This window comes from Hevea brasiliensis, chromosome 1 (assembly GCF_030052815.1).
Source record: "Hevea brasiliensis isolate MT/VB/25A 57/8 chromosome 1, ASM3005281v1, whole genome shotgun sequence".
Classification (NCBI taxonomy): domain Eukaryota; kingdom Viridiplantae; phylum Streptophyta; class Magnoliopsida; order Malpighiales; family Euphorbiaceae; genus Hevea; species Hevea brasiliensis.
In genome coordinates this window covers 122,911,619-122,939,598 of record NC_079493.1, presented here as the reverse complement: position 1 = coordinate 122,939,598, position 27,980 = coordinate 122,911,619, and the positions used below count along the sequence as shown (strand labels likewise).

General features: G+C 33.9%; 3 protein-coding genes across 9 annotated transcripts; 1 reads left to right on the top strand and 2 right to left on the bottom strand.

Annotated features, from left to right (window-relative positions):
• Positions 1 to 82: 82 nt before the first annotated feature.
• LOC110642306 (protein FLX-like 3) lies at positions 83 to 17,684 on the top strand. Of its 3 annotated transcripts, none has more exons than XR_002492415.2 (6): positions 114 to 254; positions 1,856 to 2,402; positions 2,546 to 2,691; positions 3,231 to 3,310; positions 3,425 to 3,572; positions 17,323 to 17,684. XR_002492415.2 is itself a non-coding variant. In XM_021794296.2 (5 exons), the coding sequence occupies exons 2-5, from the start codon at positions 1,867 to 1,869 to the stop codon at positions 3,497 to 3,499; spliced, it is 837 nt and encodes a 278-aa protein (XP_021649988.2). In that variant the 5' UTR covers positions 83 to 254; positions 1,856 to 1,866; the 3' UTR covers positions 3,500 to 3,751. The 3 variants fall into 3 exon arrangements, 1 of the variants encoding a protein (XP_021649988.2); XR_009150370.1 differs by having other exon boundaries at positions 3,425 to 3,633; XM_021794296.2 differs by lacking the exon at positions 17,323 to 17,684 and having other exon boundaries at positions 83 to 254; positions 3,425 to 3,751.
• Positions 17,685 to 18,691: 1,007 nt separating this feature from the next.
• Positions 18,692 to 21,399, bottom strand: LOC110642307 (calcineurin B-like protein 10). Of its 5 annotated transcripts, none has more exons than XM_058150576.1 (9): positions 21,194 to 21,377; positions 20,833 to 21,001; positions 20,640 to 20,722; positions 20,034 to 20,093; positions 19,837 to 19,945; positions 19,644 to 19,731; positions 19,432 to 19,519; positions 19,178 to 19,290; positions 18,692 to 19,079 (listed from the first exon to the last, which is right to left on the bottom strand). In XM_058150576.1, the coding sequence occupies exons 1-9, from the start codon at positions 21,215 to 21,217 to the stop codon at positions 19,025 to 19,027; spliced, it is 789 nt and encodes a 262-aa protein (XP_058006559.1). In that variant the 5' UTR covers positions 21,218 to 21,377; the 3' UTR covers positions 18,692 to 19,024. The 5 variants fall into 5 exon arrangements, with proteins under 5 accessions (XP_058006559.1, XP_021649990.2, XP_021649992.2 ...); XM_021794298.2 differs by having other exon boundaries at positions 19,638 to 19,731; positions 21,194 to 21,376; XM_021794300.2 differs by having other exon boundaries at positions 19,432 to 19,512; positions 19,679 to 19,731; positions 21,194 to 21,368.
• A 1,135-nt stretch (positions 21,400 to 22,534) lies between these two features.
• LOC110642309 (phospholipase D alpha 4) lies at positions 22,535 to 25,942 on the bottom strand. Its single transcript, XM_058150575.1, has 4 exons — positions 25,799 to 25,942; positions 24,637 to 25,197; positions 23,324 to 24,530; positions 22,535 to 23,207 (listed from the first exon to the last, which is right to left on the bottom strand). Exons 1-4 carry the CDS (start codon positions 25,883 to 25,885, stop codon positions 22,774 to 22,776), a joined length of 2,289 nt encoding a protein of 762 aa, XP_058006558.1. The 5' UTR covers positions 25,886 to 25,942; the 3' UTR covers positions 22,535 to 22,773.
• Between the last annotated feature and the right edge of the window lie 2,038 nt (positions 25,943 to 27,980).

The window sequence follows — 27,980 nt, the reverse complement described above, 5'->3', positions numbered from 1 at the left end:
GATTTAGTTTTTTTACAATAAACTAACAAAGAATTAAAAGGTTTAGATGAAAGGACTAAATAATCAATGGGACAAAAACTGAGAAACATATTAATAAAATTATAAAATTGTGGGGTAACTAAAAAATATGATTAAAATTTAGGTATCATATTATAATTTACGTTTTTTATACAATCTATTTAGCTTGCCCAGCAGAGAAACCCGAAAAGGCAAGCTCCTGAGAAGCTAGCTGAGTCTCTATCCCTTCTTCACAGGTTTCGATTCTCTAGCTCTTTTTTCTCTTTCAAATTCTATAGTTCAATCCTTTTGCATGCTTTTATTTTCTTCAATATTTGAGCATTGGGTTTTCTATTTCTCTTTTATTTTCTTTTACTGGCTTCCTCTTTTGCTGTTTTCAATTCTAAAAAAAAAAGCTTTTTGTTTTAAATTTTTGTTATCATTTCTACAATCGGAACTCGTGATACGGGTCAATTTCATGCAAATTTTAGCTCAGTTTAGGTCTAGATACCATTCTTTTTTTTTTTTTTTTTTTTTTGAAAAACAAGATATTAGTTTTAATTACAAATTTATTAGTTCAGATTAACGGTTATGTATATATATATATATAGGGAAGCTCCAGATAAGGATTGAAGATACGATTGGTGTGGTCTCAATAGGGTTTGATTGGGCAAATTAATGCTCTAGAAACTATTATGGGCATTTTTGGTTTGCTGGGGAATAGAAATGGGATGTCATTGGTATTATATTCTAGGTGTTGGTTCAATTTTCAAGTTAGTGTGAACAATGTATTACAAACCCGTGTTACTGATTTGTATTTCGCCATGGTATGCTGTATGGGTATGGATTCAGGATTCGCCTGTGAGATGGTGGGGTAGGCTTAGTTAATACACTATATAGGATTGCAGTGCACTTAAATATATTGCTTAATTCGCTTTGAATAATGTGTATGAAAAATATGCAATTCAAAGCAACTATTTTATAAAATTCAAACAATAAAAAGCAAAAAGAATCAATAACTCTAATTTGCCTTTATTTAATTTTTAATTTATCATGACAAAGCCTATTTTATATGCTAACAATTAAAAAAATATATTTTTTAAGTATTCTATTTAACTAAAACAAATTTTTTCTTATATTATTTCCTTCTCTTTCAAATGCTATCTATTTTTTTAAACTTATTCTGTTATTGAATTTGCCAATTTAAGTGTTTTTGTACGTAAATGTATCGCGTTTGGACAAGAAGAATTAGAAACGTGGTACGAGGGGGTATGAGCGATGTACATAACACTGTTACAAACTGTTGGAATGAGACTTTTGCGAAATGATTGGAACCTAATTTGCTCTCTATTGATGGGCTCCAAGTGATGAGAATCCATTCGTATTCTGATTCTTGTGAACCATGTGGTTTGGGCATCTGATTGAAACTAAAAGACTTTGTTGGGGCCTCTACAGAGTTGAAGAAAATGGGGACTATATTGTAGTTTCCATTTTGAAGTTTCAGAAAATATTGTCATTTATATAAGAGGACTATTAGTAATGGGGTGTATTGATGCTTGTGGATTTCTGAAGAGAATATTGAATGTTGTTCATTTTAAAGATATAGGTTGCTTAGTTCATACGGAATGTAAAGTTCTACATTCATTAATTGATGCTGAATTTATGTAAATATGGCTGTAGTTTTATGAACTTTAAATCTTCTTAGTGAAATTTCTGGATGTTTGTCATATAATATTATTGTATAATTTTGTAAATTAAGGTTCTAAATAAGCTTAACAGGGCACTTAGTTTCCATATTTAGTGTGAAACATCTTTATATGGTATATCATCATTCTATTGCTTCGCCTGTCTTGTGCAGAGCAATTTAAAATGGCTGGGAGGAATCGAATTCATCGTGAGTCCTATAATGACCTTCGTGGGTTCCCCCGTGAGAGACCTTTTATTCGTGGCCCTCCTTTGCCACATCCACCTCCACCTCCTCACCCTGCCTTGTTGGAGGATGAACTTGAAATACAGCATGCTGAAATCCGTGGGCTCCTTGGTGATAATCGTCGGCTGATTGAAGATCGGATGGCTATGCAGCAAGAGCTTGGTGCTGCCAAGGAGGAACTTCATCGCATGAATCTTGTCATTGGTGAAATGCATACAGAACATGAAGTGCACTTGAGGGAGCTTATTGAGAAAAGCTTGAAGCTGGAGGCTGATCTTCGTGCAACTGAGCCTTTGAAGAATGAGGTTGTACAACTTCGTGCAGAAGTTCAGAAACTGAATAATGTAAAGCAGGATCTACTTGGGCAAATTCAGAGCCTTAAACAAGACCTTGCAAGATCACAAGCTGATAGTAAACAGATTCCTCTTTTGCGGGGTGAGATTGAGGGCCTGCACCAGGACGTTATGCATGCTAGGTCTGTGCTTGGGTTCATTTTTATCAATATTTCTCCTTTCCATTATAATGTTCTCCCACAACAAAGCCTGTGGCTTGAAATTCTGCATCAGAATTGCATTGAATTGTCTAAATAAATGGTAAAATCATGATTTTGTGTTTCAGAACTGCTATTGATTATGAAAAGAAGGCAAACATTGAGTTGGTGGAGCAGAGGCAGGCAATGGAGAAGAACATGGTGTCTATGGCTCGTGAAGTTGAAAAGCTACGGGCTGAACTTACTAGTGCTGACGCTCAACCCTGGGTTGCTGGTATAACCATCATACATATTCCTTTAAAAGTTTGTTTTGATGAATCGCTTGTGGCATTTGTTGATTTATTCCTGTCTTATTTAGTAATTTTAGTTCATGCCTTCTTGGACTTTTCTGCCCTTCTTAATCAGTTTCGGGGCTTAAAATCAATTTCCAAGTTATTTATTACCTGAGAAAAGCTTTTTTTTTTTTCTTTATTACTGACTTGGTGAAGAGGATCATTTGCCTTTCTAGATTCATCATGAAGTTATGGGTAAACAAAACATTTTATGTTTGGCTATAGCAAGACATGATAATCACCTCTCTCTCTCTCTCTCTCTCTCTCTCTCTCTCAGTCTCTCTCTCTCTCTCTCTCTCTCTCTCTCTCTCTCTCTCTCTCTCTCTCTATATATATATATATATATATATATATATATATTATTTAGTTTTGACCTTAACCAAAATCCTTTTTACTTTCCAAATTTTTTGTTGACTTTCCTATGTGTCCACCTTTTCTTTTATGTTGCTCATCTCTTTATCTTGTTCTTTGATTATTCTAGGTGGACCATATGGGATGAAGTTCGGTAATCCAGAGGGGGTGTTTCCTGCACCTTATGGGGATGGATATGGGGTTCATATGGTATGGGTGCTCAAGATTACAATTTTTTTTTCCCAGTAATTTTTATCATTCAGATGCATATTTCCCTATTTTATTTTATTTTATTTTGTTGTTGTTGTTGTTGTTGTTGCTTAGGTTGCTGCTGACAAAGGTCCTTTGTATGGCCCTGGTCCTGCTTCATGGGACAAGTCCCGCATGCCTCGTCGTTGATGGTTGCTGGTCAAATTCAAAAGGGGCAAAGTGTTTTTGTTTCCACCTGTTATCCTGTTCAATATCTCAGTAGGCAAGAAGTGTCTTTCATCATTGTGTGCATGCCAACCAGTGGTCTTTTATTTAAATACATTGTTAGTTATTCTAAGACTTTAGGATTATATTGTTGCTTTGCTTTAATTGGTAGACACCATGGTTTCCTTTTCACATCAAACATATTATGGTAATCTGGATTCTGGAATGTTGCAGCTATATCTTTGTGTGCTTGCCTTTTTACAACACTTTTCAGTCTTGTTTCGCTTGCTGAGCTATGTGATTTCTTAAATGGTTTTTTCTTCTCTTTTCGTTGGTTGGAATCCACCACAATAATTTAGTGGTGGACATGTATGGAAACATAAGCTTTCTGTCTTTAACTGTTGAATGAGTTCTGTCTTTTCTGGATTCGTTGTGAGGTGGCCTGAAATACTTTTATTTAATATTAATAGCAAAGGAAGCAGTGTAACAATGCCTGTAGGCATGCAGCTGATGCAACCTCTACCAGTTTGGACAATTCTTTTGTTAAGCAAGAGTACATGACCTTGGTTATGGGTATCTTAGCTTATATTTGTTTGTAATTGAATTTGTGTGAGGTTCTATAGGCTAGTGAATTTGGTGATCGTTGTATATGCTTTAATGATATAATTCCTGGGAGCTTGTTATTAGTGCTTATCATTTCCATTCCAGGAGGGCGTTTGTTCTATTCTTAACTCATGTTATTCTGTATGAGATGAATAGGATTAGAAAATTACGTTCTTCAGGATAATAGCATTTGTTTTCAGTACAAAATGATTGAACAACTTTGTTTCTATATGAAGTTATTTAACTGAAAATACTGTCACTCCGCTGCTACATACAGTGATAGATATTACAGGATACATACTCTAATCATGTAGTATGGGAGAAAACTACTGGATTTAGTATATTAATGTAAATACAAGAGCTGCAGAATAAAAACTTGTCTAGTAGTGCTGTGATTATAAGTCTGATTTTAACATTCCTTCAAGTTATTATAAAGAAAGAAGTGATGAAGTCTTCAGGTTCTTGTTATTGATAGAAGTTTTCTTTAACCATCTTTTACATGTTTTTATATGGCCTTATTGCTTGAGCTGCACTTTTGTAATGCCTGAAGTATGTTGGTTCAATCTACGATGGCAATTTATCAACAGCTTCCTGCAATTCACTATGAAGTGCTTAGCTGTAAAGATCTCTATAAAGTGGTACATGAAGAGTGGAAATGTTGGAGGGTTGGGGTGTGATGTACAACAAAGAAAAAACCAAGAACTAGGAAAAATAAGGACCAATTCTTGAAAGAGAGAACCAATTCTCAAGATATTATTAATGTTATAAAAATTGTCACAACAAAGTTTGAAAAATAACGAGATCAACTATGTCTATATATAGTGTTTGAATAACCCTAATTAGGAATTAAGGATCCTACTCTATTTAGAAATTTAAGAATTCCAATTTAATTAGGAATCCTAATCCAGTTAGGGATACACAAAAATCTCTAAAATTCTTATTTTCTATATTTTTTCCTAAAGTAGGTACTCCTAAAATTTTTAGGAATATAATCTGCATCATTTTCCCTTGGTTGAAAAGAACTCAACTTTGTAGAGTTAATTTGCAAATAAGCATCCAATAGAGAAGGATCTAAAGTCAGAAATTCCTCTTGTGTGATCCAAGTAGCATCAGAATTAGGACGGCCTTTGCCACTTGACAAGAAATCTACGAAATTCACCTTGTTAGGAAGTAACGAACTCATAATCAAGTATAGTGTCAATGATATCTTTAGACTAAGAAAGTGATGGCGACTTTCGCACAAGCTGACCTACAGAAATACCAGAAGGCAAAATAGGAGGCTCAAATGTGCCTCGATAAGGTAACAAATCAAACAGAACTAATATTCACATCTGTAGATAAGTCAAGTAACTATACATTAGATCCAAGTTTTTGCAAAATGGAGAAAGGGCTAATAGCGAGCATGAAGTTTCTTTAGAGCATTCTTAGGAAATCTTTCAGGGCGAATATGAACCATGATATAATCACCAATATTGAATTCTTTATTCCTGCAATGCACATTAGCAACACTTTTATAATTTTCATTACTTAAAGCAATCTTTTGCCTAATATCAACATGCAAATCATGAATAAGTTGAGCAAAAGATTTACCAGATTGTGAAACGCGAATATCAGGTGGAAGAGGAACAAGATCGACTGGGGTATGTAGAGAATAGCCATGAACAATCTCAAAAGGGCTTTTACCTGTGGAACGATCTACTAAATTGTTATAGGCAAACTCTGCAAAGAAAGAACCAAATCTCAATTACTTTGCTTTTCTCCTACAAGACACCTAAGCAAATCTCCCAAGATACGATTCACAACTTTAGTTTAACCATCTGTTTGAGGGTGAAAAGCTGAAAAAAATTTCAATGTAGTGCCAAACAACTTTCAAAGTATCCTTTAAAAGTAACTAACAAACTTAACATTCCTATCAGACACTATAAAAGAAGGCAAACTATGTACTTTGACAACTTCTCTTAAGAACAATGCAACACAAGCTGATCTACAGAAACACTAGAAAGCAAAGTAGGAGGCTCAAAGGTGCCTCGATAAGGTGACAAATCCTTCACATTGAAAATAGAATTAATATTCACATCTTTAGATAAGTCAAGTAACTATGCATTAGATCCAAGTTTTTGCAAAATGGAGAAAGGGCTGATAGCGAGCATGAAGTTTCTTTAGAGAATTCTTAGGAAATCTTTCAGGGTGAATACGAATCATGACATAATGACCAATATTGAATTCTTTATTCCTACGATGCACATTAGCAGCAAGTTTATAATTTTCATTACTTAAAGCAATCTTTCGCCTAATTTCAGCATGCAAATCGTGTATATGTTGAGCAAAAGATTCAGCAAATTGTGAAATACAAATATTAGGTGGAAGAGGAAAAAGGTCGGCTGGGATACGGGGAGAATAGCCATGAACAATATCAAAAGGACTTTTACTTGTGGAACGGTCTACTAAATTGTTATGGGCAAACTCTGCAATGGAAAGAACCAAATCTCAATTACTTTGCTTCTCTCCTACAAGACACCTAAGCAAATCACTTGCGCTATGATTCATAACTTTATTTTAACCATCTGTTTGAGGGTGAAAAGCTGAAGAAAATTTCAATATAGTGCCAAACAACTTCCAAAGTGTCTTTCAAAAGTAACTAACAAACTTAACATTCTTATCAGACACTATAGAAGAAGGTAAATTATGTAATTTGACAACTTCCCTAAAAAATAATGCAGCTACATGTGAAGCATCATATGTTTTGTTGCATGGAATGAAATGTGCCATTTTAGAAAACCTATCCACTACTACTAAGATAGAATCATGCCCTCAAGCTGTTTTAGGTAACCCAAGAACAAAGTCCATATTCACATCTTTCCAAAGGGTATGTGGAATAGGAAGAGGAGTGTACAAACTAGTTTTATGTTTCTTAGCCTTAGCTAACTGACAAGTGCGACATTGTGAGACAATCCTAGCAGCATCTCTCTTCAATGAAGGCCAATAGAACTTTCAATGAAGGCCAATAGAACTTACCCTCAACAAGAGTAATGGTTTTATCTTTTCCAAATTGTCCTGCTAATCCACCTGCATGTAATTCCCATACTAGAAATTCTATAAGTGAAGTATGAGGAATGCACAATTTAGTAACCTTAAACAAATAACAATCATGAATAACGAAATCAACAAAATCACAACTATTACCTGTATTCACTTCTTGAAAAATAAGACCAAAATTAGGACAAGTATCATAATCATCTTTCATTCTATCAAATCCAATGACGTGCACTCATTTCATGAAGGACAGTTGCTATATGACTAAGTGCTCAGCTGCTTTTTTCTCAATGTCAGAACGATATTTAAGAACAAAGGAATACTCATTAAGAAACTTAACCCACCTAGCATATCTAAAATTCGATTTCTTTTGTGAGTTTAAATATCTCAATGCTTGGTGGTTAGGAAAAAAAAAAAACTCGTGGCAATAAATAATATTGCTAACGACGAAGAGATTGAACTATAGCATAAAACTCCCTGTCATAACTGAAATACTTTTGTTTAGCCTCACTGAGTTTTTCACTGAGGAATGCTGTGGGGTGACCTTTTTGACTCAAGACACTTGCAATGCTAACACCTAAAGCATCACAACCAACTTCAAAAATTTTATCAAAATTAGGATGTCCTAAAACAAGAGCTTCGGTTATTTTCAATTTGATTTCATCAAAAGCTTTAGCAGCAGCTTTAGTCCAATTAAACTCACCTTTCTTAAGATAATCAGTAATAGGAGCCATAATTGAACTAAATCCTCTAATGAACCTTCTATAGAAAGTAGCCAACCCATGAAAACTACGCATCTCAGAAATTGTTTTAGGTGTAAGCTACTCTTTAAGACTCTTACCTTTTCAGGATCAGCTATTATACCTTGCACATACACAATAAAACCTAAGAAAAGCACTTTAGATTGTATAAAAGAACACTTCTTGAGGTTAACATATAATTTTGCTTCCTTAAGAGTCACAAAAACCTGTCGAAGATGATGCAAATGCTCTTCTTTAGATTTACTGTAGATCGAAATATTATCAAAATAAACTACCAAAAATTTACCAATCAAAGGTTGTAAAATATGGTTTATGACATGCATAAAAGTACTAGGTGCATTAGACAATCTAAAAGGCATCACTAACCATTCATGCAATCCGTCTTGGGTTTTAAAAGTAGTTTCCATTTATCATCTGGTCTAATCCTGATTTGATGATACCCACTACGCAAGTCAATTTTAGAAACACACAAATTCCTACAAACAAGTCCAACATATCCTCAAGTTTAGGAATTGGGAGCCTATATTTAATAGTGATCTTGTTTGTTGCTCTACTATCTACACACTTTCTCCAAGAACCATCTTTCTTCGGTGTTAAAAGTGCAGGAACAGCACATGGATTAAGACTATGCCTAACAAATCCCTTTGTCAAAAGTTCTTCAACTTGCCTATTTAACTCAGCTCGCTCTATAGGGTTCATCCTATAATGATAAAGATTAGGTCATTGTGATCCAGGAACTAAGTTAATAGCATGTTGAATGTCTGTCATTGGTGGTAACTCACTAGGCAACTCATTAGGCATAATGTCAGAAAACTCTTGTAACAAGTGTTTTACCTTAGGGGAGGTGTCAGATCTAGAATCACATGGAACCTCTTTAGCTATGACAACTAAGCAATAATTACTTTCCCTTCTTACTTTTTCAAAAGCTATATGATTCAAATAGTAATTTTCTTTTGAGCTTTAAGTGAACACTTAGGCTTTGGCTTTGAAGATGAGGAGTTCTTTTGGGAAGGTTTGGCAGGTGCAAAATGATTTTCTTCCCCTTGAACACATAGGTGTTGTCCTTACTATGGTTAAGCATATCATGATCATAAAGCCAAGGGCGACCTAAAAGAATATGTGCAACATCCATAGGTAAAATATCACAATAAATTTCATCTTTATAATGACCCATTTGGTTGGGAACAAGACATTTTTCAGTGACAGGCGAAGTTGTGCTGTTCACCCAAGCAACCCTAAAAGGTTTAGGATGTGGCTCTACCTTAAGGTTAAGTCTATCAATGGCTTTCTTAGCTACAATATTCATGGTGCTTTCCCCATCAATTACCAACTTAATGACCTATCCCCACTTTTAACAAAAGTATGAAAGATCTTAGTGCGTTTCCAATCATCATCAACAACAGTTGACAAAACACAATGAACAACATTAACATGCTCATCATCTATATCTAGCTCATCATCTATATCTAGTTCATCTTCTTCACCAGAATAATCGATAGGTCCTACAACTTCTTCCTCATAATCAGATGAGTTATGCTCACTTTCATGTTCATCATCACATGCTTGTTCTAATGCTAGTGCACGGTGTAGACACCGAGATGCAATATGACCTTTATCATGACAATGAAAACATTTTATGGAAGAGCTATTAGCTTGAGACCCACTAGATGCAACAACAAAATGAGAATTAACAGAGACATTTATTTTCCCTATGCTTTTTCCCGTGCTATCTTTAGAATTGAAAGATGATTTTGACACAGTTTTAAACTGACTTGGACCTACAGATTGTAGAGAAGATTTAGATTGATGTGATCTAACTAACTGTGAAGCAAACCTACCGGAGGTGGGGAATTGGTTGTAACTGTTAATCTCTAAAGCCTTATGATAGGCTTCCTCTATTGTTTCAGGATAATGCAATTTGAGTTCCTTTTGAATGTCAAGTGTCAATCCATTAATAAACTGATGAAATACAAGGAAAGGGTTTTCAACTGAATCACAAAATAAATCACATCTAAGCAAAGTTTTCTCAAAATTTTTCATGTATTTAGTTACATTAGAAGTTGATTGCTTAAGATTCATCATCTCATGTACTATATCGTCCTTATAATAACTAGGCACGTACTTATCCTTCAACTTACTTTTCATGATAGCCCATTGAGTAATAAGAGGCTCATTCAAGCTCTCCATATTGAGTTGAACACTTTGCCAATATTTCTAGTAGCTCTAGTCAATTTTATTTTGGCAAAAAGAACATGTTCTAAATCAGACATGTGATGAAAATCACAATACTCCTTTATCCCATCTAATCAATCAATGAAAGCATTAGGGTTCAACTTTTCATCATATTTGGGAGCATTTAATTTGACCTTCCTAGTGATATCAACATGTTCATTATTAGCCTATCTAGGAGGTTGCCTATGGTCTCTATTAAAGAGTCTACCATGAGGATTAAGTTGCCTATAGTTCCTATCAAAGGCCCTATCATGAGGATCATAATGCTCAAAATGATAATTTTGTCTAAAATAAGTGTTTGGTGGTGCATCAAGAACATGCTCATCATAAACAATATGAGTGCAAAGGCATATTACCTACGGGGTTAAATGTCACTTGTTTTGTTGCTTCATTACTACCCCTATGAGATGCATTTTGTGTGCCTGATGTATAAATTGCAATAGGTGCAGACTCAACAAAATCAGGTGACCCTAGGTGTTGCTTAACAGACTCCTCTTCTGTTACAATTGATTTGCCTATAGGTTTCAGATGTACAATAAGTTGTTCCACTTGTCTTTTTAATTCAACAAATTCAGGTTGATCATGTAATGTGAAATTATGGGGTGGATGGCATGGTGCTTATCTTTAGTCATGATGAATGGTGGATGCTAAGCAAACTAAAGTTACTAAAGTTAATGCAAATAACAAACTTAATGCAAACACACATCAATAAGAATATTAAATCCAATTTTAATGTTTATGTCAAAGTTATGGTTGGTTGGATTGGATATATGCTTGGCATATAAGTAGAGATAAAATTAAAGGAATGAAGCTGAGCAAGGCTAATGTTGAATGGGTAAGGTGAATTATGAAGCAATTTCTTGGATCTAAAGCACCTTACAAAACTACTCAATTTATGAATAATAATTAAGTTTCAAGTAGAGAAGCGTACCTCACCAATAACACAATTTAGCCCCTTATAGTTTTCTACCAAAAAAAAAAAGATTCCAAAATCAGACTCAGAATGTCAAAATTAGTTTGCTGATGTGGCACTAACCGCTGATGTGATGATGACGTGTCAATGAAGTGGCAGGATGATGTGGCACCTTTGATGATGTGGCAGTGAGTGGCAATGAAATGCCGATGAGATGGTAGGATGACGTGGCAGAGTCAAAGATAGATCAGATGAAGTGAAGCTCACAGAAGCTGTTGGTGAGCTCACCTCTTTCATCCAATGGGTTGTGACTCGACCCAATCGGATATTGCAATCAGAGAGTTGGATGGCATTTCCACTAGCAGGGATCAGTAAATCGATTGCTGACGAGTGTCCGGGAGGGTGCAGATACCGGAAAACTCGCGGAGTGCGTTCCGGGCAACGTTTGGCTATTGGAATAGTTGCTATGAGGTCGCATGAGGGTCGTCGCTAATGGCGGGGCTGCCTGGTAGCCAGACGGTGGTGGGTATGTGAAAGGGGTACGACGGTAATGGTTTGGCTTTTTTGTTTTGTGTTTTCAATTTATTTATTTATTTTTTAAACAGTGAAAGGTAGACAAATTTGATGGAAGCTAAAGGGGAATTTTGAAGGAAAAGCTAGAACACAGGTGAGATGTTAGGGGATTTTGCAGAAGCTATGGAATTTGGATTGAATTTAGGCTATGATATCAAAATTGATGTAGAACAAGGAGAAAGAACCAAGAACTAGGAAAAATTAAGGACCAATCCTTGAAAGAGAGAACTAATTCTTAAGATATTATTGATCTTATAAAAATTGTCATAACAAAACTTGAAAAATGATGAGAGCAACTATGTCTATATATAGTGTTCGAATAACCCTAATTAGGAATTGAGAATTCCAATTTAATTAGGAACCCTAATCCAATTAGGGATACACAAAAATCTCTAAAATTCTTATTTTCTATATTTTTGCCTAAGGTAGGTACTCCTAAAATCTTTAGGAATATAATCTGCATTAGGGTGTGTTGTAGGGACACTGGAATGATTTCGGATACTCCTATTCATATATTCTGTTTGCAGTGCAATGTTCAATTCTTGAATATTGAGAATTTACTGAAGAGAATTGTTTTTTTACTTCTATGGCTTGTAATTAGCGCTATTCTGGATGAAGGGGGAAGAGGAAAAAAAAAAAAAAAAACTAATCTATTTGTAGCTCCTGCCATTGCCTTCAGGGTTTCTAAAGTTTTTTACATGTTCAGGAGGACATGTCGATTCTGTGTATAAACTGTTAGATTAGATGATTTGACAACTGCCTACACCTGATTAAAGCATATTTGGACTGTAGGAGATTTTAGCTTATTGTTAAGTGGTAGAACTAGAAGGCTGCATCATCCCTTAGTTTTTGAGGATACATTCATTAAAGATTTGGTTGTTACCTCCAGTTGAGTGTTTGGTTGGATCTGATGGACAGGTAATGGGTGGGTGACTGGGTGGGCAGTTGAAAATATAAGTGTTGTTTGTGGAAATGGTGTAAAGATATATCTGAGTTCTTGGATGGACTCATTGTGGATCCCCATCACGTTGTTTCAACACTTCAAGATGTCTCTGGAGATCAGCTAGTAGCTACTTAACACTTGCGTTCATAATAAAACAATAGGCATTTCCTTTTCTACCAAAATTCACTTAATTCTCCAGCCCATCTATGCATGGTGATGCGATAGTGCCACAACCCTAACTCCAGCGACGCTTCTAATTTTTCACTTGATTTGTTCTGCAACATCATGCAGTAGTCAAGATATAAACAATGACCACCTACATGTATCCAAGCTGCTTCTTCATGCATCAAAATGACCCTGGGATTCTGAAGGATGATGGGCATGCTATGTGACAAGAGGCTGACTGCTAATATTTCTTAGGCAAGTACTCTGTCTCTGTTATATGGGTTTCATGGATCTAAAACGTATTTTCCTTTAAGCTAATTTTGATGAACATTCTATCATATTTATTTCCTGTTCTCATATTGATGATTAATGACTGCTAGGTCCATTTATATAATAGGTAGTGCGCTATAGGTGCATAAGTTTTCAAATCTGGTACCAAATATTCCCTTGTTTTCTTCCTTCCCTAGTCATTCACTAGTTATAGGTCATTAGTTTTGCAGCTAAGCAAGTACAGCATATTTACAGATAACTACCTTCTTTTCACATGAAACTGGATGATGTGCGTCATTATGGAAGAATCCTATACCAGTCTAAATTGTACTCATATCATTCCCGAGTTATAAACCATCCCATTTCTTTCTCTATACAAATATCCCTCAATGTACTTCTCAATCACGACATGAGTTGGCATTGTGACGCAGTATGAAGCTTAAAGAAACACCACACTCGTGTGTGAGAGAGAAAATTAGAGAGAAACCTCTGCTGGATTTTTTATTGCTGAAAATCTGATCTGAAATACATAAAACTTGGGGTATTTATAGAGTTTTTAGACCCCCCCAAACCTAATTGGAAACTCTACTAAATAGGAAGTTAAACTAAACCTAAATACATTAGGAAAATATAGATAAAACAGGAAATTAAACCAATCCTAGCTAGAGTTGGAAAACATTAATAAGTCCTAGATGGGATAGGAACGCCTCTTAATTCATTCTAAAACAATTCCTGCAGCTGTTTCTTGTTGTACAAGAAGTCCAGGTTGAACTAGGATGCTGGGAGACGGAATTAATAATAAAAAAAAAACGTAGCTGTCATCCTGGAAGGAGGACTACCTGCTCTGGGCGTGTGGCAAGAAGAGCACTAGAAAAAACTCAACCTTGAGTTAAAACAGCTTGCAATGATCCAAAACATCGCCATAACAACTCCCCCACTTGGAATAAATCGTCCTTCGAATTTTGAAGTGGAAGAAAATGAAAATTTTCATTGGAGATGTGCACCATATAACTTTTTTTGTTGAGGAAGTCAATGGAGAATTGAACAAGATTGAATTAATTAACTTTGCGTTCGCCTTCGCCTTTCCAAAAACACCTAGACAAATAAAATCAATGGAAACAATAGGACATAAAGAGTTATTTATCTTTCCTTTGGAACCACCATGGTTGAAGGCAACACAACCAAGGCTCCAACTGTAACCTCAAGTTGCTCTTTTCCCAAGTTTTCATGCATGTTTGATGCCTTTTCTTCCACCTTTTTCAAGAACATCAATTTCCTCCCCATAGACTCTTTATATTCAAAATCATCATCCTCATCCTTGCCTCATTCGGGTTTGCAACAAATTTCCCTTTGTTTTCCGATAGAGTTCACAGTTTCCTTGGACATTTGTGTGACCTATGCCCCTCCTTATTGCATTTATAACATTTAATAGGAACTGGTCTGGCGTAGGGATTATTACCTTTGGAGGATTGGAACTTGTCGCCTTATCAAGTCCACCTATTGGATTCTTGTTGCTTACGTTCTCCCTCTTGGCAACATTAGAAGCACCACAGGAACCTTCCTCTTCTTCTTTCCCAACTATAGCCCATTCGTTGTCCTCACCATACCTTGGATAAGAATCGTGGCGCACCCTTTCATACTTCATCATCTACCTTTAACGCCATATTCTATGCCTCGAACAAAGCTCTTAGCACTTGGACACCAATTCGATCCTTGATTGCAAGCCTCAATCCTTCCAAATACTTTGCAACTTGTTGCCCCTAGGATTCATGAAGATTATTTCTCGACTTATCTCATGAATTTAGCTGTTTACTCAAGGACTGGTCAGTTTCGTTTTTGACACCGTTAGTACTTTTGGAAGAGAATCTGTTCATAATCCAGTGGTAAGAATTCTTGTTGCAATAGGTACTTCATCCTATACCACATATGAACCAAACCCTTTCCTTCTCTCTCTCTTTTAGCTTGCAAACTTTCCCGCCAAGTGGAAGCACCATCTTTGAGCCAACATGTGACTACTTTGACTCGTCTTTCCGGTGCTGTCTCCATGTAGTCAATGAATCTCTTTACATCCACCATCCAATCCAAGAATATCTCAATATTTAAATCCCACTGAAGTTGGAAATATCGACCTCTAATTTGAATTTTGTGCTACCTCTCTCATCCTATACACAAACACCCCTTCTATAATTACCTTGTTGCCAATTTCTAGGATGATCATGGGTCATAGACGTCCTCCTCTTCCGTGTCTTCATCATAAACATATTATCTACGAGCAGAAATTGGTTGGTAAATAAGGTCACCACGAGCTGCACCATCACTTGGCCTTCTATTTACCATTCGATCCCTATTTGCATTGGTTTCTAAAGCACCAAGATGGCCAGCAATTTCTTCAAGGCGTCTTTCTATACATTTGAATCTGTGGTCCACCCTTTGCACTAGATGTTGTTCCAAATATTGCAACATGTCGTCCCTTTGTTCATGGGCTCTAGCTTTCCGATCACCGTTGCGAGAACTATTGTCATCACCACCTCTACCAAGGTTTGCCATCTTGATTGGGGTTATTTTTTCCGCTCTGATACTATCTGACACAGCGTGACGCTTAAAGAAATCACACACTCACTTGTGAGAGAGAGAAAATTAGAGATAAACCTCTGCTGGATTTTTTATTGCTGAAAATCTGATATGAAATGCATAAAACCTGGGGTATTTATAGAGTCCTAGCTGCGATAGTAAATCCTCTTAATTAATTCTAAAACAATTCATGCAGCTGTTTCTAGGACTGCTGGGAGATGGAATCAATTAAAAAAAAAAAAAAAACGCAGCTGCCATCATGGGACAGAGGACCACACGCACAGGGCGTGTACTGTTCTGTGACACTCTGCTGGACACACCATTTTCTGCAATTTCTCAACATCACTTTGGCAGGCTCTGTTATTGTGTAGTTGGATAATAGGAGGTTATGATGATTATCTTTGATGCTTATTGGGACATCTACAAGGACTAGGAAGAATTTATGATATACTAGACAACATTTTCGGCTTTTTCTTTAAAGAATGTGCAAATGGAATGGTCCATGAGGCAGACTTGAAAGGGTCTTAAGTTATCTAACTGGTTGATTTGATGTGTTCTAAAGTAAATCATTTCCTCTATAGAACCATGAGGAAGTTACTAAAAAGTGGAAAAGCTTCTGTTTGAATGTTGTTTGAGGTTCTGTATGAATGAAATGGGGGATAAGGGAATGTTGATTCTGCTAGTTGTATGGCATAACGTGTTGCAATGGACATGATTAATTTGGACTGGAGATTTTTTTTTTCTTTATCAGGATGCACAGTCCAATCACATTGGTGGATTGGGTGGTTGGTGCCGAACTTAGTAACTTATTAGGTTTTTGCCATTTGAGTTTTGGTTTGAGAAAGATGCCTAGTATTTTACAAGTTGATGTCTGATTATCCTTCTGTCATCTGTTCTTTAGACATTTTTTAATCGAAGATAAACTTTGGGAGTTATAGTTTTCTTGAAAAGAGGTAGACTATCTTGATGACTTACAATCTGTGGATACCTGTGTAGAGTGGCTACAAATCAATAGAAATAAAATACCTATGAGGTGTGAATTTATGGTCCAGTCTTATTGTGAAGGTCAGCATGCTTTTGGTTTTGTGAAAGGAAGGCTGCATAATATCTGATTAACCGTCTTTGGGAGTTAATGGCCAGCTTATCTATAAATTTTTCGTATAACAGACTATGAAAGAAATTCTTCTGAAGTGTGAACTAGTGTCTCAGCTTAATGTGAAGGTCAGCATGGTTTTTGTCCAGTGAAAAAATGGCTCCATTACTTTCAGGGTAGTCATTCCTGCTGAAAATTGGATATGGAGATGCTTTGTTACATCAAATCCAAATAAAAGTCAGATTCTCAGCTGCAAAATTTCAAATTCTTTGGTTCACCAACTGAGCTAGTAGATTTTGGGCAAGGAAATATATGTTTGTTGAACAATATGAGGATGAATTAAGACACAGCTGTGATTCAGTTTCTAATGTTTGTGTTGATGCAGTGTAAACTTGGAGGGGACATCATGTAGGTTCAGTTATGAATATGTTACCTTGTACATAAATGAAGCCTGTATATGATTATACAAGCAGAAGCAAAGCTCATGATTCTTGAGGCACAGTGTATTTTATTTATAATTTGTTGGAACTTTCATAAGATAGCTTATGGAAAATATGTTCTGCAATATGCTTGTTTCTAGCTTGTCATCTTGTAAATTGAACTTGCAATTTCTGGATTTCTTCTAACTTTGTTTTCTTTAATGTTCTGCAGATGGAAAACTGGGCGTGAAGGCAGAGGTCAGGTATTTTTTTATTACTATTGCTTTTTTATACTGGCTCTCCACCTCACAACAGCTTGAAACTGCATTATCCCACTTCGATCACTGAGGTAGGTACCATCAAAACCAAGTACTACAGAAGAGGAGGTTCTAGTCTTCTGTTATTAATATTTAAAAAAAAAAGTTTTCTGCTTTTCAAATGATTTAAAAGGGAAAAAGGACTGCTGAGAAACCAGTTAATTTGGTTTGATTTGTTCAATTTTGGTTTGAAAGTTTAATCAATCTTGCCTTTTGGAGTTCAGTTTGGTTGTGAGTTTCTCAGAACAGAATAAAATGATTATTCTTTGTTGATTTATTTGAGCAAGTGGTAGATTAATTTGAGGGAAGGCAAAGAACCCTACTTCCACAATTTCCTTTTATTGTCATTTCTCTTGTTTCACTATCCAACCCTCTCTAAAATGGTGCTACCCTCTCACTCCTGTCTGTGAGATGGTGCTGCCCTCTCTTCTGCCACCGCTCTCACTTGATCTGCATGTGCCCTCTACTAGCCCACCAACCGATCTTGGAGTGCTGTCTCTCTTTTTCCACTGCCATTCTCATTCTTAGTCTTAGGCAAGCTTATATTTTACATCATAATCAAGCTCAAGTTTCCCAAGTTTTTTTGTTTCATCCAAGTCATTCTCTGAGAATTGCATTGTGTATATATAAACCTTGAATTTGTGGCTTGTCAGATTATTTTGCTTTTTGGGTTCTGTCAGTACTTTATGTTCTGCTCTCTTGTATGGTTGATGTTTCTTTTTTTTATTTTTGTCTATTTTAAGTACATTTTAATTTTTATGCCATTTGCATTTACATAGCAATTGAGGAGAAATAGAGTTTACTACTCATATTTGTTCTTCAATTTTGTTTTTAATTTATAGCTCTAGAAAGATGAATCTAGTACCATCAAGCTAAAGCTCATTCTTAGAGACCCTCAGTTTTAATGCTATTAAACTTCAGTTATTTTAGTTTTGCTAAAATTTGAACCCAATTAACCAATTAATGCTCACCCCTGAGAATAATAGGAGCAACATCCTCATTTCAACAAATGGAAAGTTAATTTCCTCTGTGGGAATTATTTTCATTACTTTTTGATATTGAAAAAGTGTTATTGTTTCATAAACAATTAGTTTTAAAAAACTACAAAAAGTAATTTACCAAGAACAAATGATTAGGCTTTGTATATTTTTAATTTGTTGTGATTCTCCTGTAACTTGATTGGTAGTTTCTGATGGTAACATTCTTTTTCAATGTCAATTTTGAAGTTTTTTAAACTGATGTATATATTTCTTGATGGTAACTTCCTGCACATACACGTGTATATCTTCAAATTCTATAGCTGATATGTATTTTTATGTTTACAATTTCGTATGGAATATAATGTAATGGAAGAATAATATAAAATTTGCCAATGTGGAAAGAATACAAGGGAGAGATGGGGTGTTTTGATTAGACCCACCCTCAATTAATGAAATATTATCCCCACCAAAATAATGAGGGAAAAGAAAGGCTGCATGACCAGTGTTAAAATTTGAAGAAGTGACCAGCTGCTGTTGCCTACTGAAAAGCATTTCTGATGAATTAGAATGGCTTTTCTGTTGACATTTTGCCGTCAATATTTTGGCTTAGCATGAAAGAAAATTGTAACTAAAGGTTTCAGTCATCAACTTCAGTGTTGAAAATAAAACTTGGAAACACTGTGGTGATGTCCCTGCAAAATAATCAGGAGTATAAAATAATAATAATAATAAAACAAACTCATGATCATAAAGAAAATGAAATGAGGATTCATGGAAGGAAACAAGTTACATTAAATAAGGAAGAGTCATGTTCTTCAAAAGGGTTGGGTTTTGAATAACGAACTCCTTCCATTCTTCTTTGTTAATTTTACCATCCTTGTTGGCGTCGGCATCGGCAAATGTCTGAGCAAAGAAAGTAGTCACCGTTAATGTACACTACTTCAGGGAAAAGCCAGAAGTGGAAGCTTTCGTTTAATAAAAGATGATGATATTAAAAGGAAGAAAAAAGACTACTTGGTTTTAACGAGCGAAAACTTTCTTCACCTTATCAATGATTGCTTCAAGATATTCCTCCGAAAGCTGCAAGTCAGATTCTTGCAAAATGGCATTTAACATTAGCCGGACCTGAAAACTACTGGAAGTTAATGGCTAAACTTACAAGAATGGTACAATTGCACAGCAACTGCTACTGGAGAATGTATGATTTTGCTTGTGTATAACCAGATTATTATTTGATTTCTGAAACTAACCCATACATGTTCTGGACATGTCTCAACACAGAGATACTCACTTCTTCCCGTTCGATATATCCAGTGTCTTTCAAATCATACAACCTAAATGCAACTGCATAAAACCCAAGGGACAGACAAACCAATGTATTTTAACATTAGTTTTCTTTGATTTGGTCACAGAAAATGAACTGAATAGTTCCTCCACCTGAAAACTTACAGTCAATTTTATCCTCCAGGGAGGCACGAGGATGAAAAACATTGAGTGCATGAGCAAATTCCTCGAATTCGATTACACCATTTTTCTTCTCGTCAAAAAGATCAAATATCTAGAAGAAAAGTGAAAAAGGGTTGGCCTCTGAACCAGCTTATTGTAATCAAAAGGTAAAAGACTATGGAAAAGATTGGTGAATTTACCCTGTCCAGAAAAAGGTTTTTGCCTGCAGGAGTTCTTAACAAGGCCAACTGGAGCTCTTCCTTCAATTCAGAAAGGAACGAAAAGAAAAAAAATAGTGTTAGGGCAAGAATGATATATAAGGAATCCAGCATAAATCAGTTCTTGATCACATTGGCATATATAGCCAGCTGCCTAGAGTTTTCCATTTACGACCATGTACTGTTACAAACAGCAAACCAGTATATCCAAGATGCCAAGTATGATCTGTCTGGATTAAAATCTGCTTACAGAATATGACATTGCTATGATCACTAAACTCTAGCAGACCCATGTGAAGGGCCATACTTATAACTCCAAGAAACACTAGACCCAAAAATGTTTCTTTCTAGCCTTCTTATACCGGAGAATGGGTAAGTGGTCACTTATTAAATTCACATTTCTCGTGGCCAAACAAATAAGACGATGAGAATTTAAATTTAACAAACACATCAACTCTTAGTGCACATATGGGTATCTTCTATCACAGGATCACAGAATTTGTTCTTTATTCAGGTAAGAGGTGGCCTATGAATTGAGGGAGAGAGAGAGAGAGAGAGAGAGAGAGAGAGAGAGAGAGAGAGAGAGACCTTGTGTAGAAGGCCATCATCAATAATTGATCTACTCAACTTCTTGAATAAATCAAGCAACGCCTCCACCTCATTCACTGTAACTGCAAAATCAGCCCCAAAAAATTGAAAAAAATAAAAACTCAGAATCGAAAACCATAACAAACACTCACAAAAATAACGCATAAATATTAACTGAGGGAAAGATACAAACATAAAGTTGTGCTAGAAATGCGATTGAGGTCATTGATGGTGTAATGGTGCTTAGGAGGCAGATGCTGGAAACTAAAACAACCAAGAAAACTAAAGATCACAGTTTCTACTATTCCTTTAAACACTGCACAAAGTCTTTCACTTGGGGTGAAGTAGCTTGATCTCTCATCCTTTCACACCAAAAACCAAGATAAAACGAAGATTAGCTAATCTATGAGTGAATGATTAGAAAAACAAAGAAACAACAAAACTCTTGATGGGTTTCTTGCTTCTGCGTCATTTCCACATGTTCAAGGGAAAAAGATAGATTTTTATTTTCTTTTCCTTGGTTTCTAAGAGAGAAAAAGAAAGAAAGAGAATACCAAGGCGCTCCTCCTTGACTCCATATCTGTAAATAACAAATTAACAATAGGTAGAAGAGGAGAGGAAATTTGTCATTTTTGTCAAATTGCAACTACCATCTTAAAGGACAGAAATCAAGGTTACTTGCCAATTCCGTAACTACTAGTAGCAGCCATATTTTTAACTAAGAAGGAAAATACTCTTTAGGAGAATGACGTAAAGTCATTTTCCACAATATTGACTTAATTATCACTAATGTTTTTGTTGTGCGCCATTTAATCTTTTGGATCATCGAAAATAGTGACCAATTAATAATTTTTTATTTAATTTTTATAATTAATTTAATTAATTTTTAATATCGTATCAAACAACATAAAATAATATTATTTTATAAAAATATTTTCTCACATATAAATTATTTTTAATAAAACAAATGAAATCTGATAAATATTTTATTCCCTTCATAAAAAAAATATGAGCATTGAGCAATAAGATTTAAGAGAATAAAGATATCCTTTTTTTTTTCTAAAATTTATTACAAGTTAAGTCCATTTTTGTATTGAAAGAAAAATAATGTTAGATCCAAATGTGCTCTCCAAATTTTTTTGAGAAAAAGATGGGTGAAGATAAGGTAGCATAATTGAATAAGTAATGGAAGCATTTATCATTGGCCAATAGAATAAAGCAAGCATATGCCAATTGGTGGCCCCTCTTTATCAAAATCTATAGCTGTTTGTTGAAGATAATTATTGAAAAGTTGGCAGCCTATTGCTCTATCTACCTGATATATATAATTCTCAGTTATTCCCCAATAAAATTTATGCATAATTATGAATTACATTATTTTCTTATATTTCAAGAAAAATATAATGATAATGACTTATTATCTCAAAATTAAATTTTAAATTACAACCTCATTAAATATAATAAGATTTTTAATTTCCTATGCACATCTTTTGATCAAATCATCTGTTTATAATGTTCTATACATCGTCTTGTTTTAATACACTACACAGAATCTTCATTTCAGTGGCTATAAGCAAATCAAAATTGTTGCATACAATCTTCAAAAGCTTTTCATAAGATAAGCATCAGATCTTTTTTTTTTTTCTTGTTTTCTATATAATATTCAATATACAATAAAATGTCAATTTTTTTTTAATTAGTGTAATCATTGTACTCTTGCTATTAATAATTGATGGGTGAATTTTTTGCAGGTGTGGACCTATGAGATACAAGAGAATATTAGGTGGGTTGATTTAAATAATCTCTTTGATACTGTTCTCTTTAGTCAATTTTATTTTCTATACAGTACTCATACTAACTTAGCTACAGGAGAGATTGTCCCAGCAGTCCGCCTAGTGTTCTCTTTTATCTTATAGGTAAAATCAGCATCAATCAATTTGGTAGTTTTCCAACAAATATGGGATATAAACTCTTCATAAATCATAATAAAGTTGGTGGGACATTTAGGCTTTACATTCATAATTTTCTTTCAATTATTGATATGTACGTACAAGCTAATCAAATTTTACCAAATTAAATAAAATAGAATTGACCTAGTAATTGATTAATCAAACAATTAGCTATCTATTCAGGCCTATGTAGTGAAAATAGGAGGAAGCACCTTGGACCTCCTGCCTTTCACTGGAGTTTTTGTATCAGGAAAGTTACCACTGCCATCAACAAGATCCTCAACAAGACCTTCCATTGTCACATGCACAGGATAATTCATTAGGTGCACACCTTCCATGTCTACAACTTGTTCACTGCTGTAAATTTTCCACATTGCATCCCCTAATGAATAAATTTTTTGTACACATTCCAAGCTTTGGGGCTCTAGGAATATTTCTTCAGCTAGGCCTGTATGCTCATACCACAATGACATACGGTATGCTTGGATATCACTAGGGCTAGTCTTGTTTCCACCATTTTCTGGTTGGTAACATCCTATTGCTATCTCAGTGTCACGTTGCCCATCCATTGATCTTTGATTCACATTTGCAGATCCTATTAATATGTATGCATCGTCCACTGCAAAAACAATAACATGTTTAACGAATGATCACCAATTTTCATATGAGTCAATTCTATAAAAGAAAAGAAGAAGATAGTAAAGAAAGAGAGAGGCAATAATATTGATATGAAACCTATCATGAGCTTGGAGTGGACATAAACCATGAACCTCCTATGCTTTTGTGCATTCCAGTATTGTGTCGAGGGATGGGGTGAGTATGGAGGCATAAATTCCTCCTTCCTCTCCTCTTCCCTATTAGCAAGGCAGAAGAAGTTCAAGTAATCTCTTGGGTGGCCAAGCTCACCGCTTTCTTGTAATGCTTCCCCTATTAACCTGTACATCATTGCCATTGTCTCTCTAGTCCAATGCAATATATCCTGCACAGGCTCACTCCCTGGAACCCCTTCAGGCCACATTGGAATCAATATATACACTGCAAATCTTTCTTTTGCTTTCATCTTGCTAACTATCTTAAGTGCTATCTCAATCGGGATCAAATTTCTGCATCCACAGTGTCTATCTTTATCCCACAAGTGACACCCTCCAATGAAGTATTGGTTCTCAACGTATATAAACCTCTCTGCACGTCTGATTGCTTCTACATAAGCTTCATGGATACTTCTCTCCACGGTTAAGTTTCCCGCTGTTTGGGTTGCTGAAACATGGTCTATCGATCGAAAGACTTGAACTTCCCAATTTCTGTCATTGGAAATGCTTGAAGAAACGGGTAATATTTGGTGTGCAAGATTTGGTGTGGAGATAGTAGGGAGTAACAAAGAAGGGTCACATTGTTTACTCCACCTTTGCTCAAAATTGGTAAGTACATCCCAAGCAGCCTCACCAAGAATACAAGCATGAGTATCGTGCCAGGGCACTCTTGGCCCTCCCTTTTGCAAGCTAGCTCCAGCAATATTTGTCTGATAGAAATCACAGCAATGCGATTCTGTATTGAGTGTTTGAAACAAAGAATGTTCTTCTGTGTCGAACCGGCCATCACAAAGATCTAATCCTCCAACAAAGCTCATGATTTCTCTATCATTTATGGAATCATTATTTGTTCGAACATCTATCGTTATAGTCTTTTGATGGTGGGCAAACAAAGTAGGGAACTTGTGGTGCAATCTTAGACATAATCTGCATATTACTTTAGTGTGTTTGAAATAAGCAAAAGCATCCTCATCATGAGTTCCCATCACTCCTTTGTTCTTGATGATTGGCAAGGATGTTTCATCATCCCAAACCATTATTCTCACTGCTACACCTTCCTCCGCTTTCAGCTTCAGCAATTCTCCAAGCTTTACTCCTCTTGCATGTGGTATTTCTGTTTCAGGATCCCTAACCTGCACATACGTTTAGTTTATCATAAATTGTTAAATATAAGATTCAATCAATTGGGACAATGCAAGCAGAAGGAAAATGAAGTAGTTGTTGTAGGGCTTCACTTACCAACACCATTCTGGGATTGAAAGACCAACCTGCTATGTAAATTAAATGCTTTGCACCCTCAATAGCTTTGTAGACATCCTCCCATAACTTTCTTGGAGGCCCACAAAGAGAAAGAGGAGGCTGAAAGGTAGTGCAATGGTGAGCATCTTGATAAAGTGTGACAAGGCAGTTGGATCTTTGAGGAAATGAAGCATTTCTTAGTCCCTGGAATTGACTGTTCCTGAGTATTCTTGACCAAGTTGGTCCAAGTTCTGCTGGTTTAAACCATAACATGAACCTGAGCTTGAGTTCAGGATTTGGCTTCCCATTTTCCATTATGAGTGGGAAGAAACCATTAATCAAGGTTGCTTGGGTGACAATCTTGTGAGCTTGAATATGGAATTTTCCCAAGATGGAGCACTTTGTTTTCAAAGTAATGGTGATGGTTGAATCAAGAGGATGGGCACAAAGAATTTGAAAGGTTTGATTCCAAACTCGATCTCGTTCATGACTTGTCTTTGCTACCTTCCTCTTGTCTATCTTGATGGTCACATATGTGGGCTTTCCATTTACAAATAGACACTTTGAAAAACAGAAAATTGGAAGATTTGTTAATGACTTTTAGCTAAATAAAATTAGAGTCGTTTTTATAATTGAAAATAATGAGTCAACAATTTAATAGTTAAATATCTATCTTCGCCTATGTTTATCATTAATTTTTTAATTTATACATTTGTTTTCATTTTTAAAATATATAAGTGAAACTTATATAAATTAAATGTCCATTTAAATAAGTACACATTAAAATAAATGTAAATTTATATTTATATTTTCAAGTAAAAAATCATAATACTTTTAAAATAATATTAATTCAAGTATTTCTTGATCTTTTTAATATTTTATCTATTCAGTTCTACACTAAATGAATTTTAATTAGGGTTTATTTAATATTTCTATTAAGACTATTGTTAAAGAAATACTTTTTAAAATATATTAATTTGATAATATTAAAAATAATTTAAAATTAAATTTAATAAATTTTAATTATTAAAAAGCTAAAATAATAAAATAATTTTTTATAAATTATTTTTTTCAACGTCTAAAATGATTTAAAAAAAATAATTTTAACCACAAACCGTCAAATATGTATTTCTACTTAAAAAAAAAATGAATATATACTTACATTGAAGGGAAATGGGGGTGTATAAGGTGTTGCATCAAAGATTGTAGCTTCAAGTGTTCCATGGAGAAACTTTTGATTTACCTCCATTGCTCTAGGCCTTAATAAGCAATTAATCCTTTGTGGAGAAAGAAATAGTAAGATGAATTTCTGACTTGAAAGAATGGTTATATGTCATCTCATGTAATTGTATATATAGGCAGGCAAGTGTGTTTTGTTACAAAATAACAAGCAAATGAAAACTTAGAATGCAATTGAATGTGTTGGCAGCTTTGGATAAACTTCTTCATTTGCTAGTCTTGGAGGCAACCTTCAACTCCATCAACAACATTTTTGCTTCAAGCTTAAGTTTTTATTCTCAAATCACACTTTTTCTCTTAAGAAGAAATTTATTAAAATATATAATTTACTATCAATTTATATATTTTATATGATTAATTGAGTTTCTTTAAATCATGCTTTTTTAAGGTCAATTACAATTTACAGAAGGCATTCTATAAATGGCAAAAGAAGCTTCTAGTTCTTTTTTTTTTAAAAATTTATCAAATTTTATATTATTTAATTATATGTGAACATTTCTATGTAAATTCTATTGGAAAAAATAAAACCTATTTTTGAAATTGTTATACAAATAAATATTATCAATTTGACCATATGTTTATTGAACAATTAAACATTTATATTTGATTTAGTTTTACAGATTAATCAACTAAACATCACTTTTTAAGGCAAAATAAAAATAATTTAAATACTCTTTTCTTTTTTTTAGTGTGTATATATATATATATATATATATATATATATATATATATATATATATATATATTATAATGAAATCCTAATGTTTAACAAAATTTACAGATTTAAATCCCGTTTGGCTATAATTTAATTCTTAAATTTTATTTTTATTAATAATTTGATTCTTATATTTTATTTTTATTAACAAATTAGTTTTCATAATGACTGAATTTTAAGGATTAATTTATTAATAAAAGTTAAATGTGAGCACCAAATTATTAAAAAAAATAAAATTTAAGGATCAAATTGTTATTAGATTTATACCGGAAATTAATTTACCATATATATATATATATATATATATATATATATATATATATATAAAATTAAGTCATGAAGTTGAACAAAACTCATCCCTAAAGTTAAAAAAAAAAATGCAAATAGAAGTAATAATATCCATAATAACTGATGTCAGTACTAAAGTACAATAAATAATTTAGTTTTTAAATTTTATTTTTACTAACAAATTGATTCTTACATTTTACTTTTATTAACAAACTAATTTTTAAAATAAGTAAATTTTAGAATTAATTTGTTAATAGAAGTCAAATGTGAACACTAAATTATTAAAGAAAATAAAATTGAAGAACCAAATCGATACCAAACTTATACTAAGAACTAATTTGTGAGTTTTATTAAATTTTAGAAATTTAATTATAATTTACCCTAATTTACCATATATATATATATATATATATGGAAAATTATAATTAAATCATAAAGTACAACAAAACTCACCCCTAAAGTTATAAAAAAAATAAAAAATAAAAACAATGCAAATAGAAGTCATAATATCCATAATAACTGAAGTCAGTACTAAAGCACAATAAATAATTTTATTTTTAAATTTTATTTTTATTAACAATTTGATACTTACATTTTACTTTTATTAACAAACCAATTTCTATAATGAGTGAATTTTAGAGTAAAATATGAATACTAAATTATTAAAGAAAATAAAATTTAAGGACCAAATCGATACTAAAATTATACTAGGGACTAATTTATGAGTTTTATTAAATTTCAGAAATTTAATTATAATTTACCCTAGTTTACTATATATATATATATATATGGAAAATTATAATTAAATCATAAAGTACAACAAAACTCACCCCTAAAGTTATAAAAAAAATAAAATATAAAAACAATGCAAATAAAAGTCATGATATCCATAATAACTGAAGTCAGTACTAAAGCACAATAAATAATTTAGTTTTTAAATTTTATTATTAACAATTTGATTCTTATATTTTACTTTTATTAAGTGAATTTTAAGATTAATTTGTTAATAGAAGTAAAATGTGAGCACTAAATTATTAAAGAAAATAAAATTTAAGGACCAAATCGATACCAAATTTATACTAGGGACTAATTTGTAAATTTT

Excerpts from the sequence above, each read along its gene's own strand:
- LOC110642306 (XM_021794296.2), top strand. The coding sequence starts at position 1,867 with ATGGCTGGGAGGAATCGAATTCATCGTGAGTCCTATAATGACCTTCGT. Across the intron at positions 2,692-3,230 it reads CGCTCAACCCTGGGTTGCTG|GTGGACCATATGGGATGAAG; the intron begins GTATAACCATCA and ends TGATTATTCTAG. Across the intron at positions 3,311-3,424 it reads ATGGATATGGGGTTCATATG|GTTGCTGCTGACAAAGGTCC; the intron begins GTATGGGTGCTC and ends GTTGTTGCTTAG.
- LOC110642307 (XM_021794298.2), bottom strand. The coding sequence starts at position 21,217 with ATGGAGTCAAGGAGGAGCGCCTTG. Across the intron at positions 20,094-20,639 it reads ATGATGGCCTTCTACACAAG|GAAGAGCTCCAGTTGGCCTT; the intron begins GTCTCTCTCTCT and ends TCTGAATTGAAG. Across the intron at positions 19,520-19,637 it reads CATGTCCAGAACATGTATGG|TTTTCAGGTCCGGCTAATGT; the intron begins GTTAGTTTCAGA and ends AACTTCCAGTAG.
- LOC110642309 (XM_058150575.1), bottom strand. The coding sequence starts at position 25,885 with ATGGAGGTAAATCAAAAGTTTCTCCATGGAACACTTGAAGCTACAATC. Across the intron at positions 25,198-25,798 it reads CACCCCCATTTCCCTTCAAT|TGTCTATTTGTAAATGGAAA; the intron begins GTAAGTATATAT and ends TGTTTTTCAAAG. Across the intron at positions 24,531-24,636 it reads TCAATCCCAGAATGGTGTTG|GTTAGGGATCCTGAAACAGA; the intron begins GTAAGTGAAGCC and ends ACGTATGTGCAG.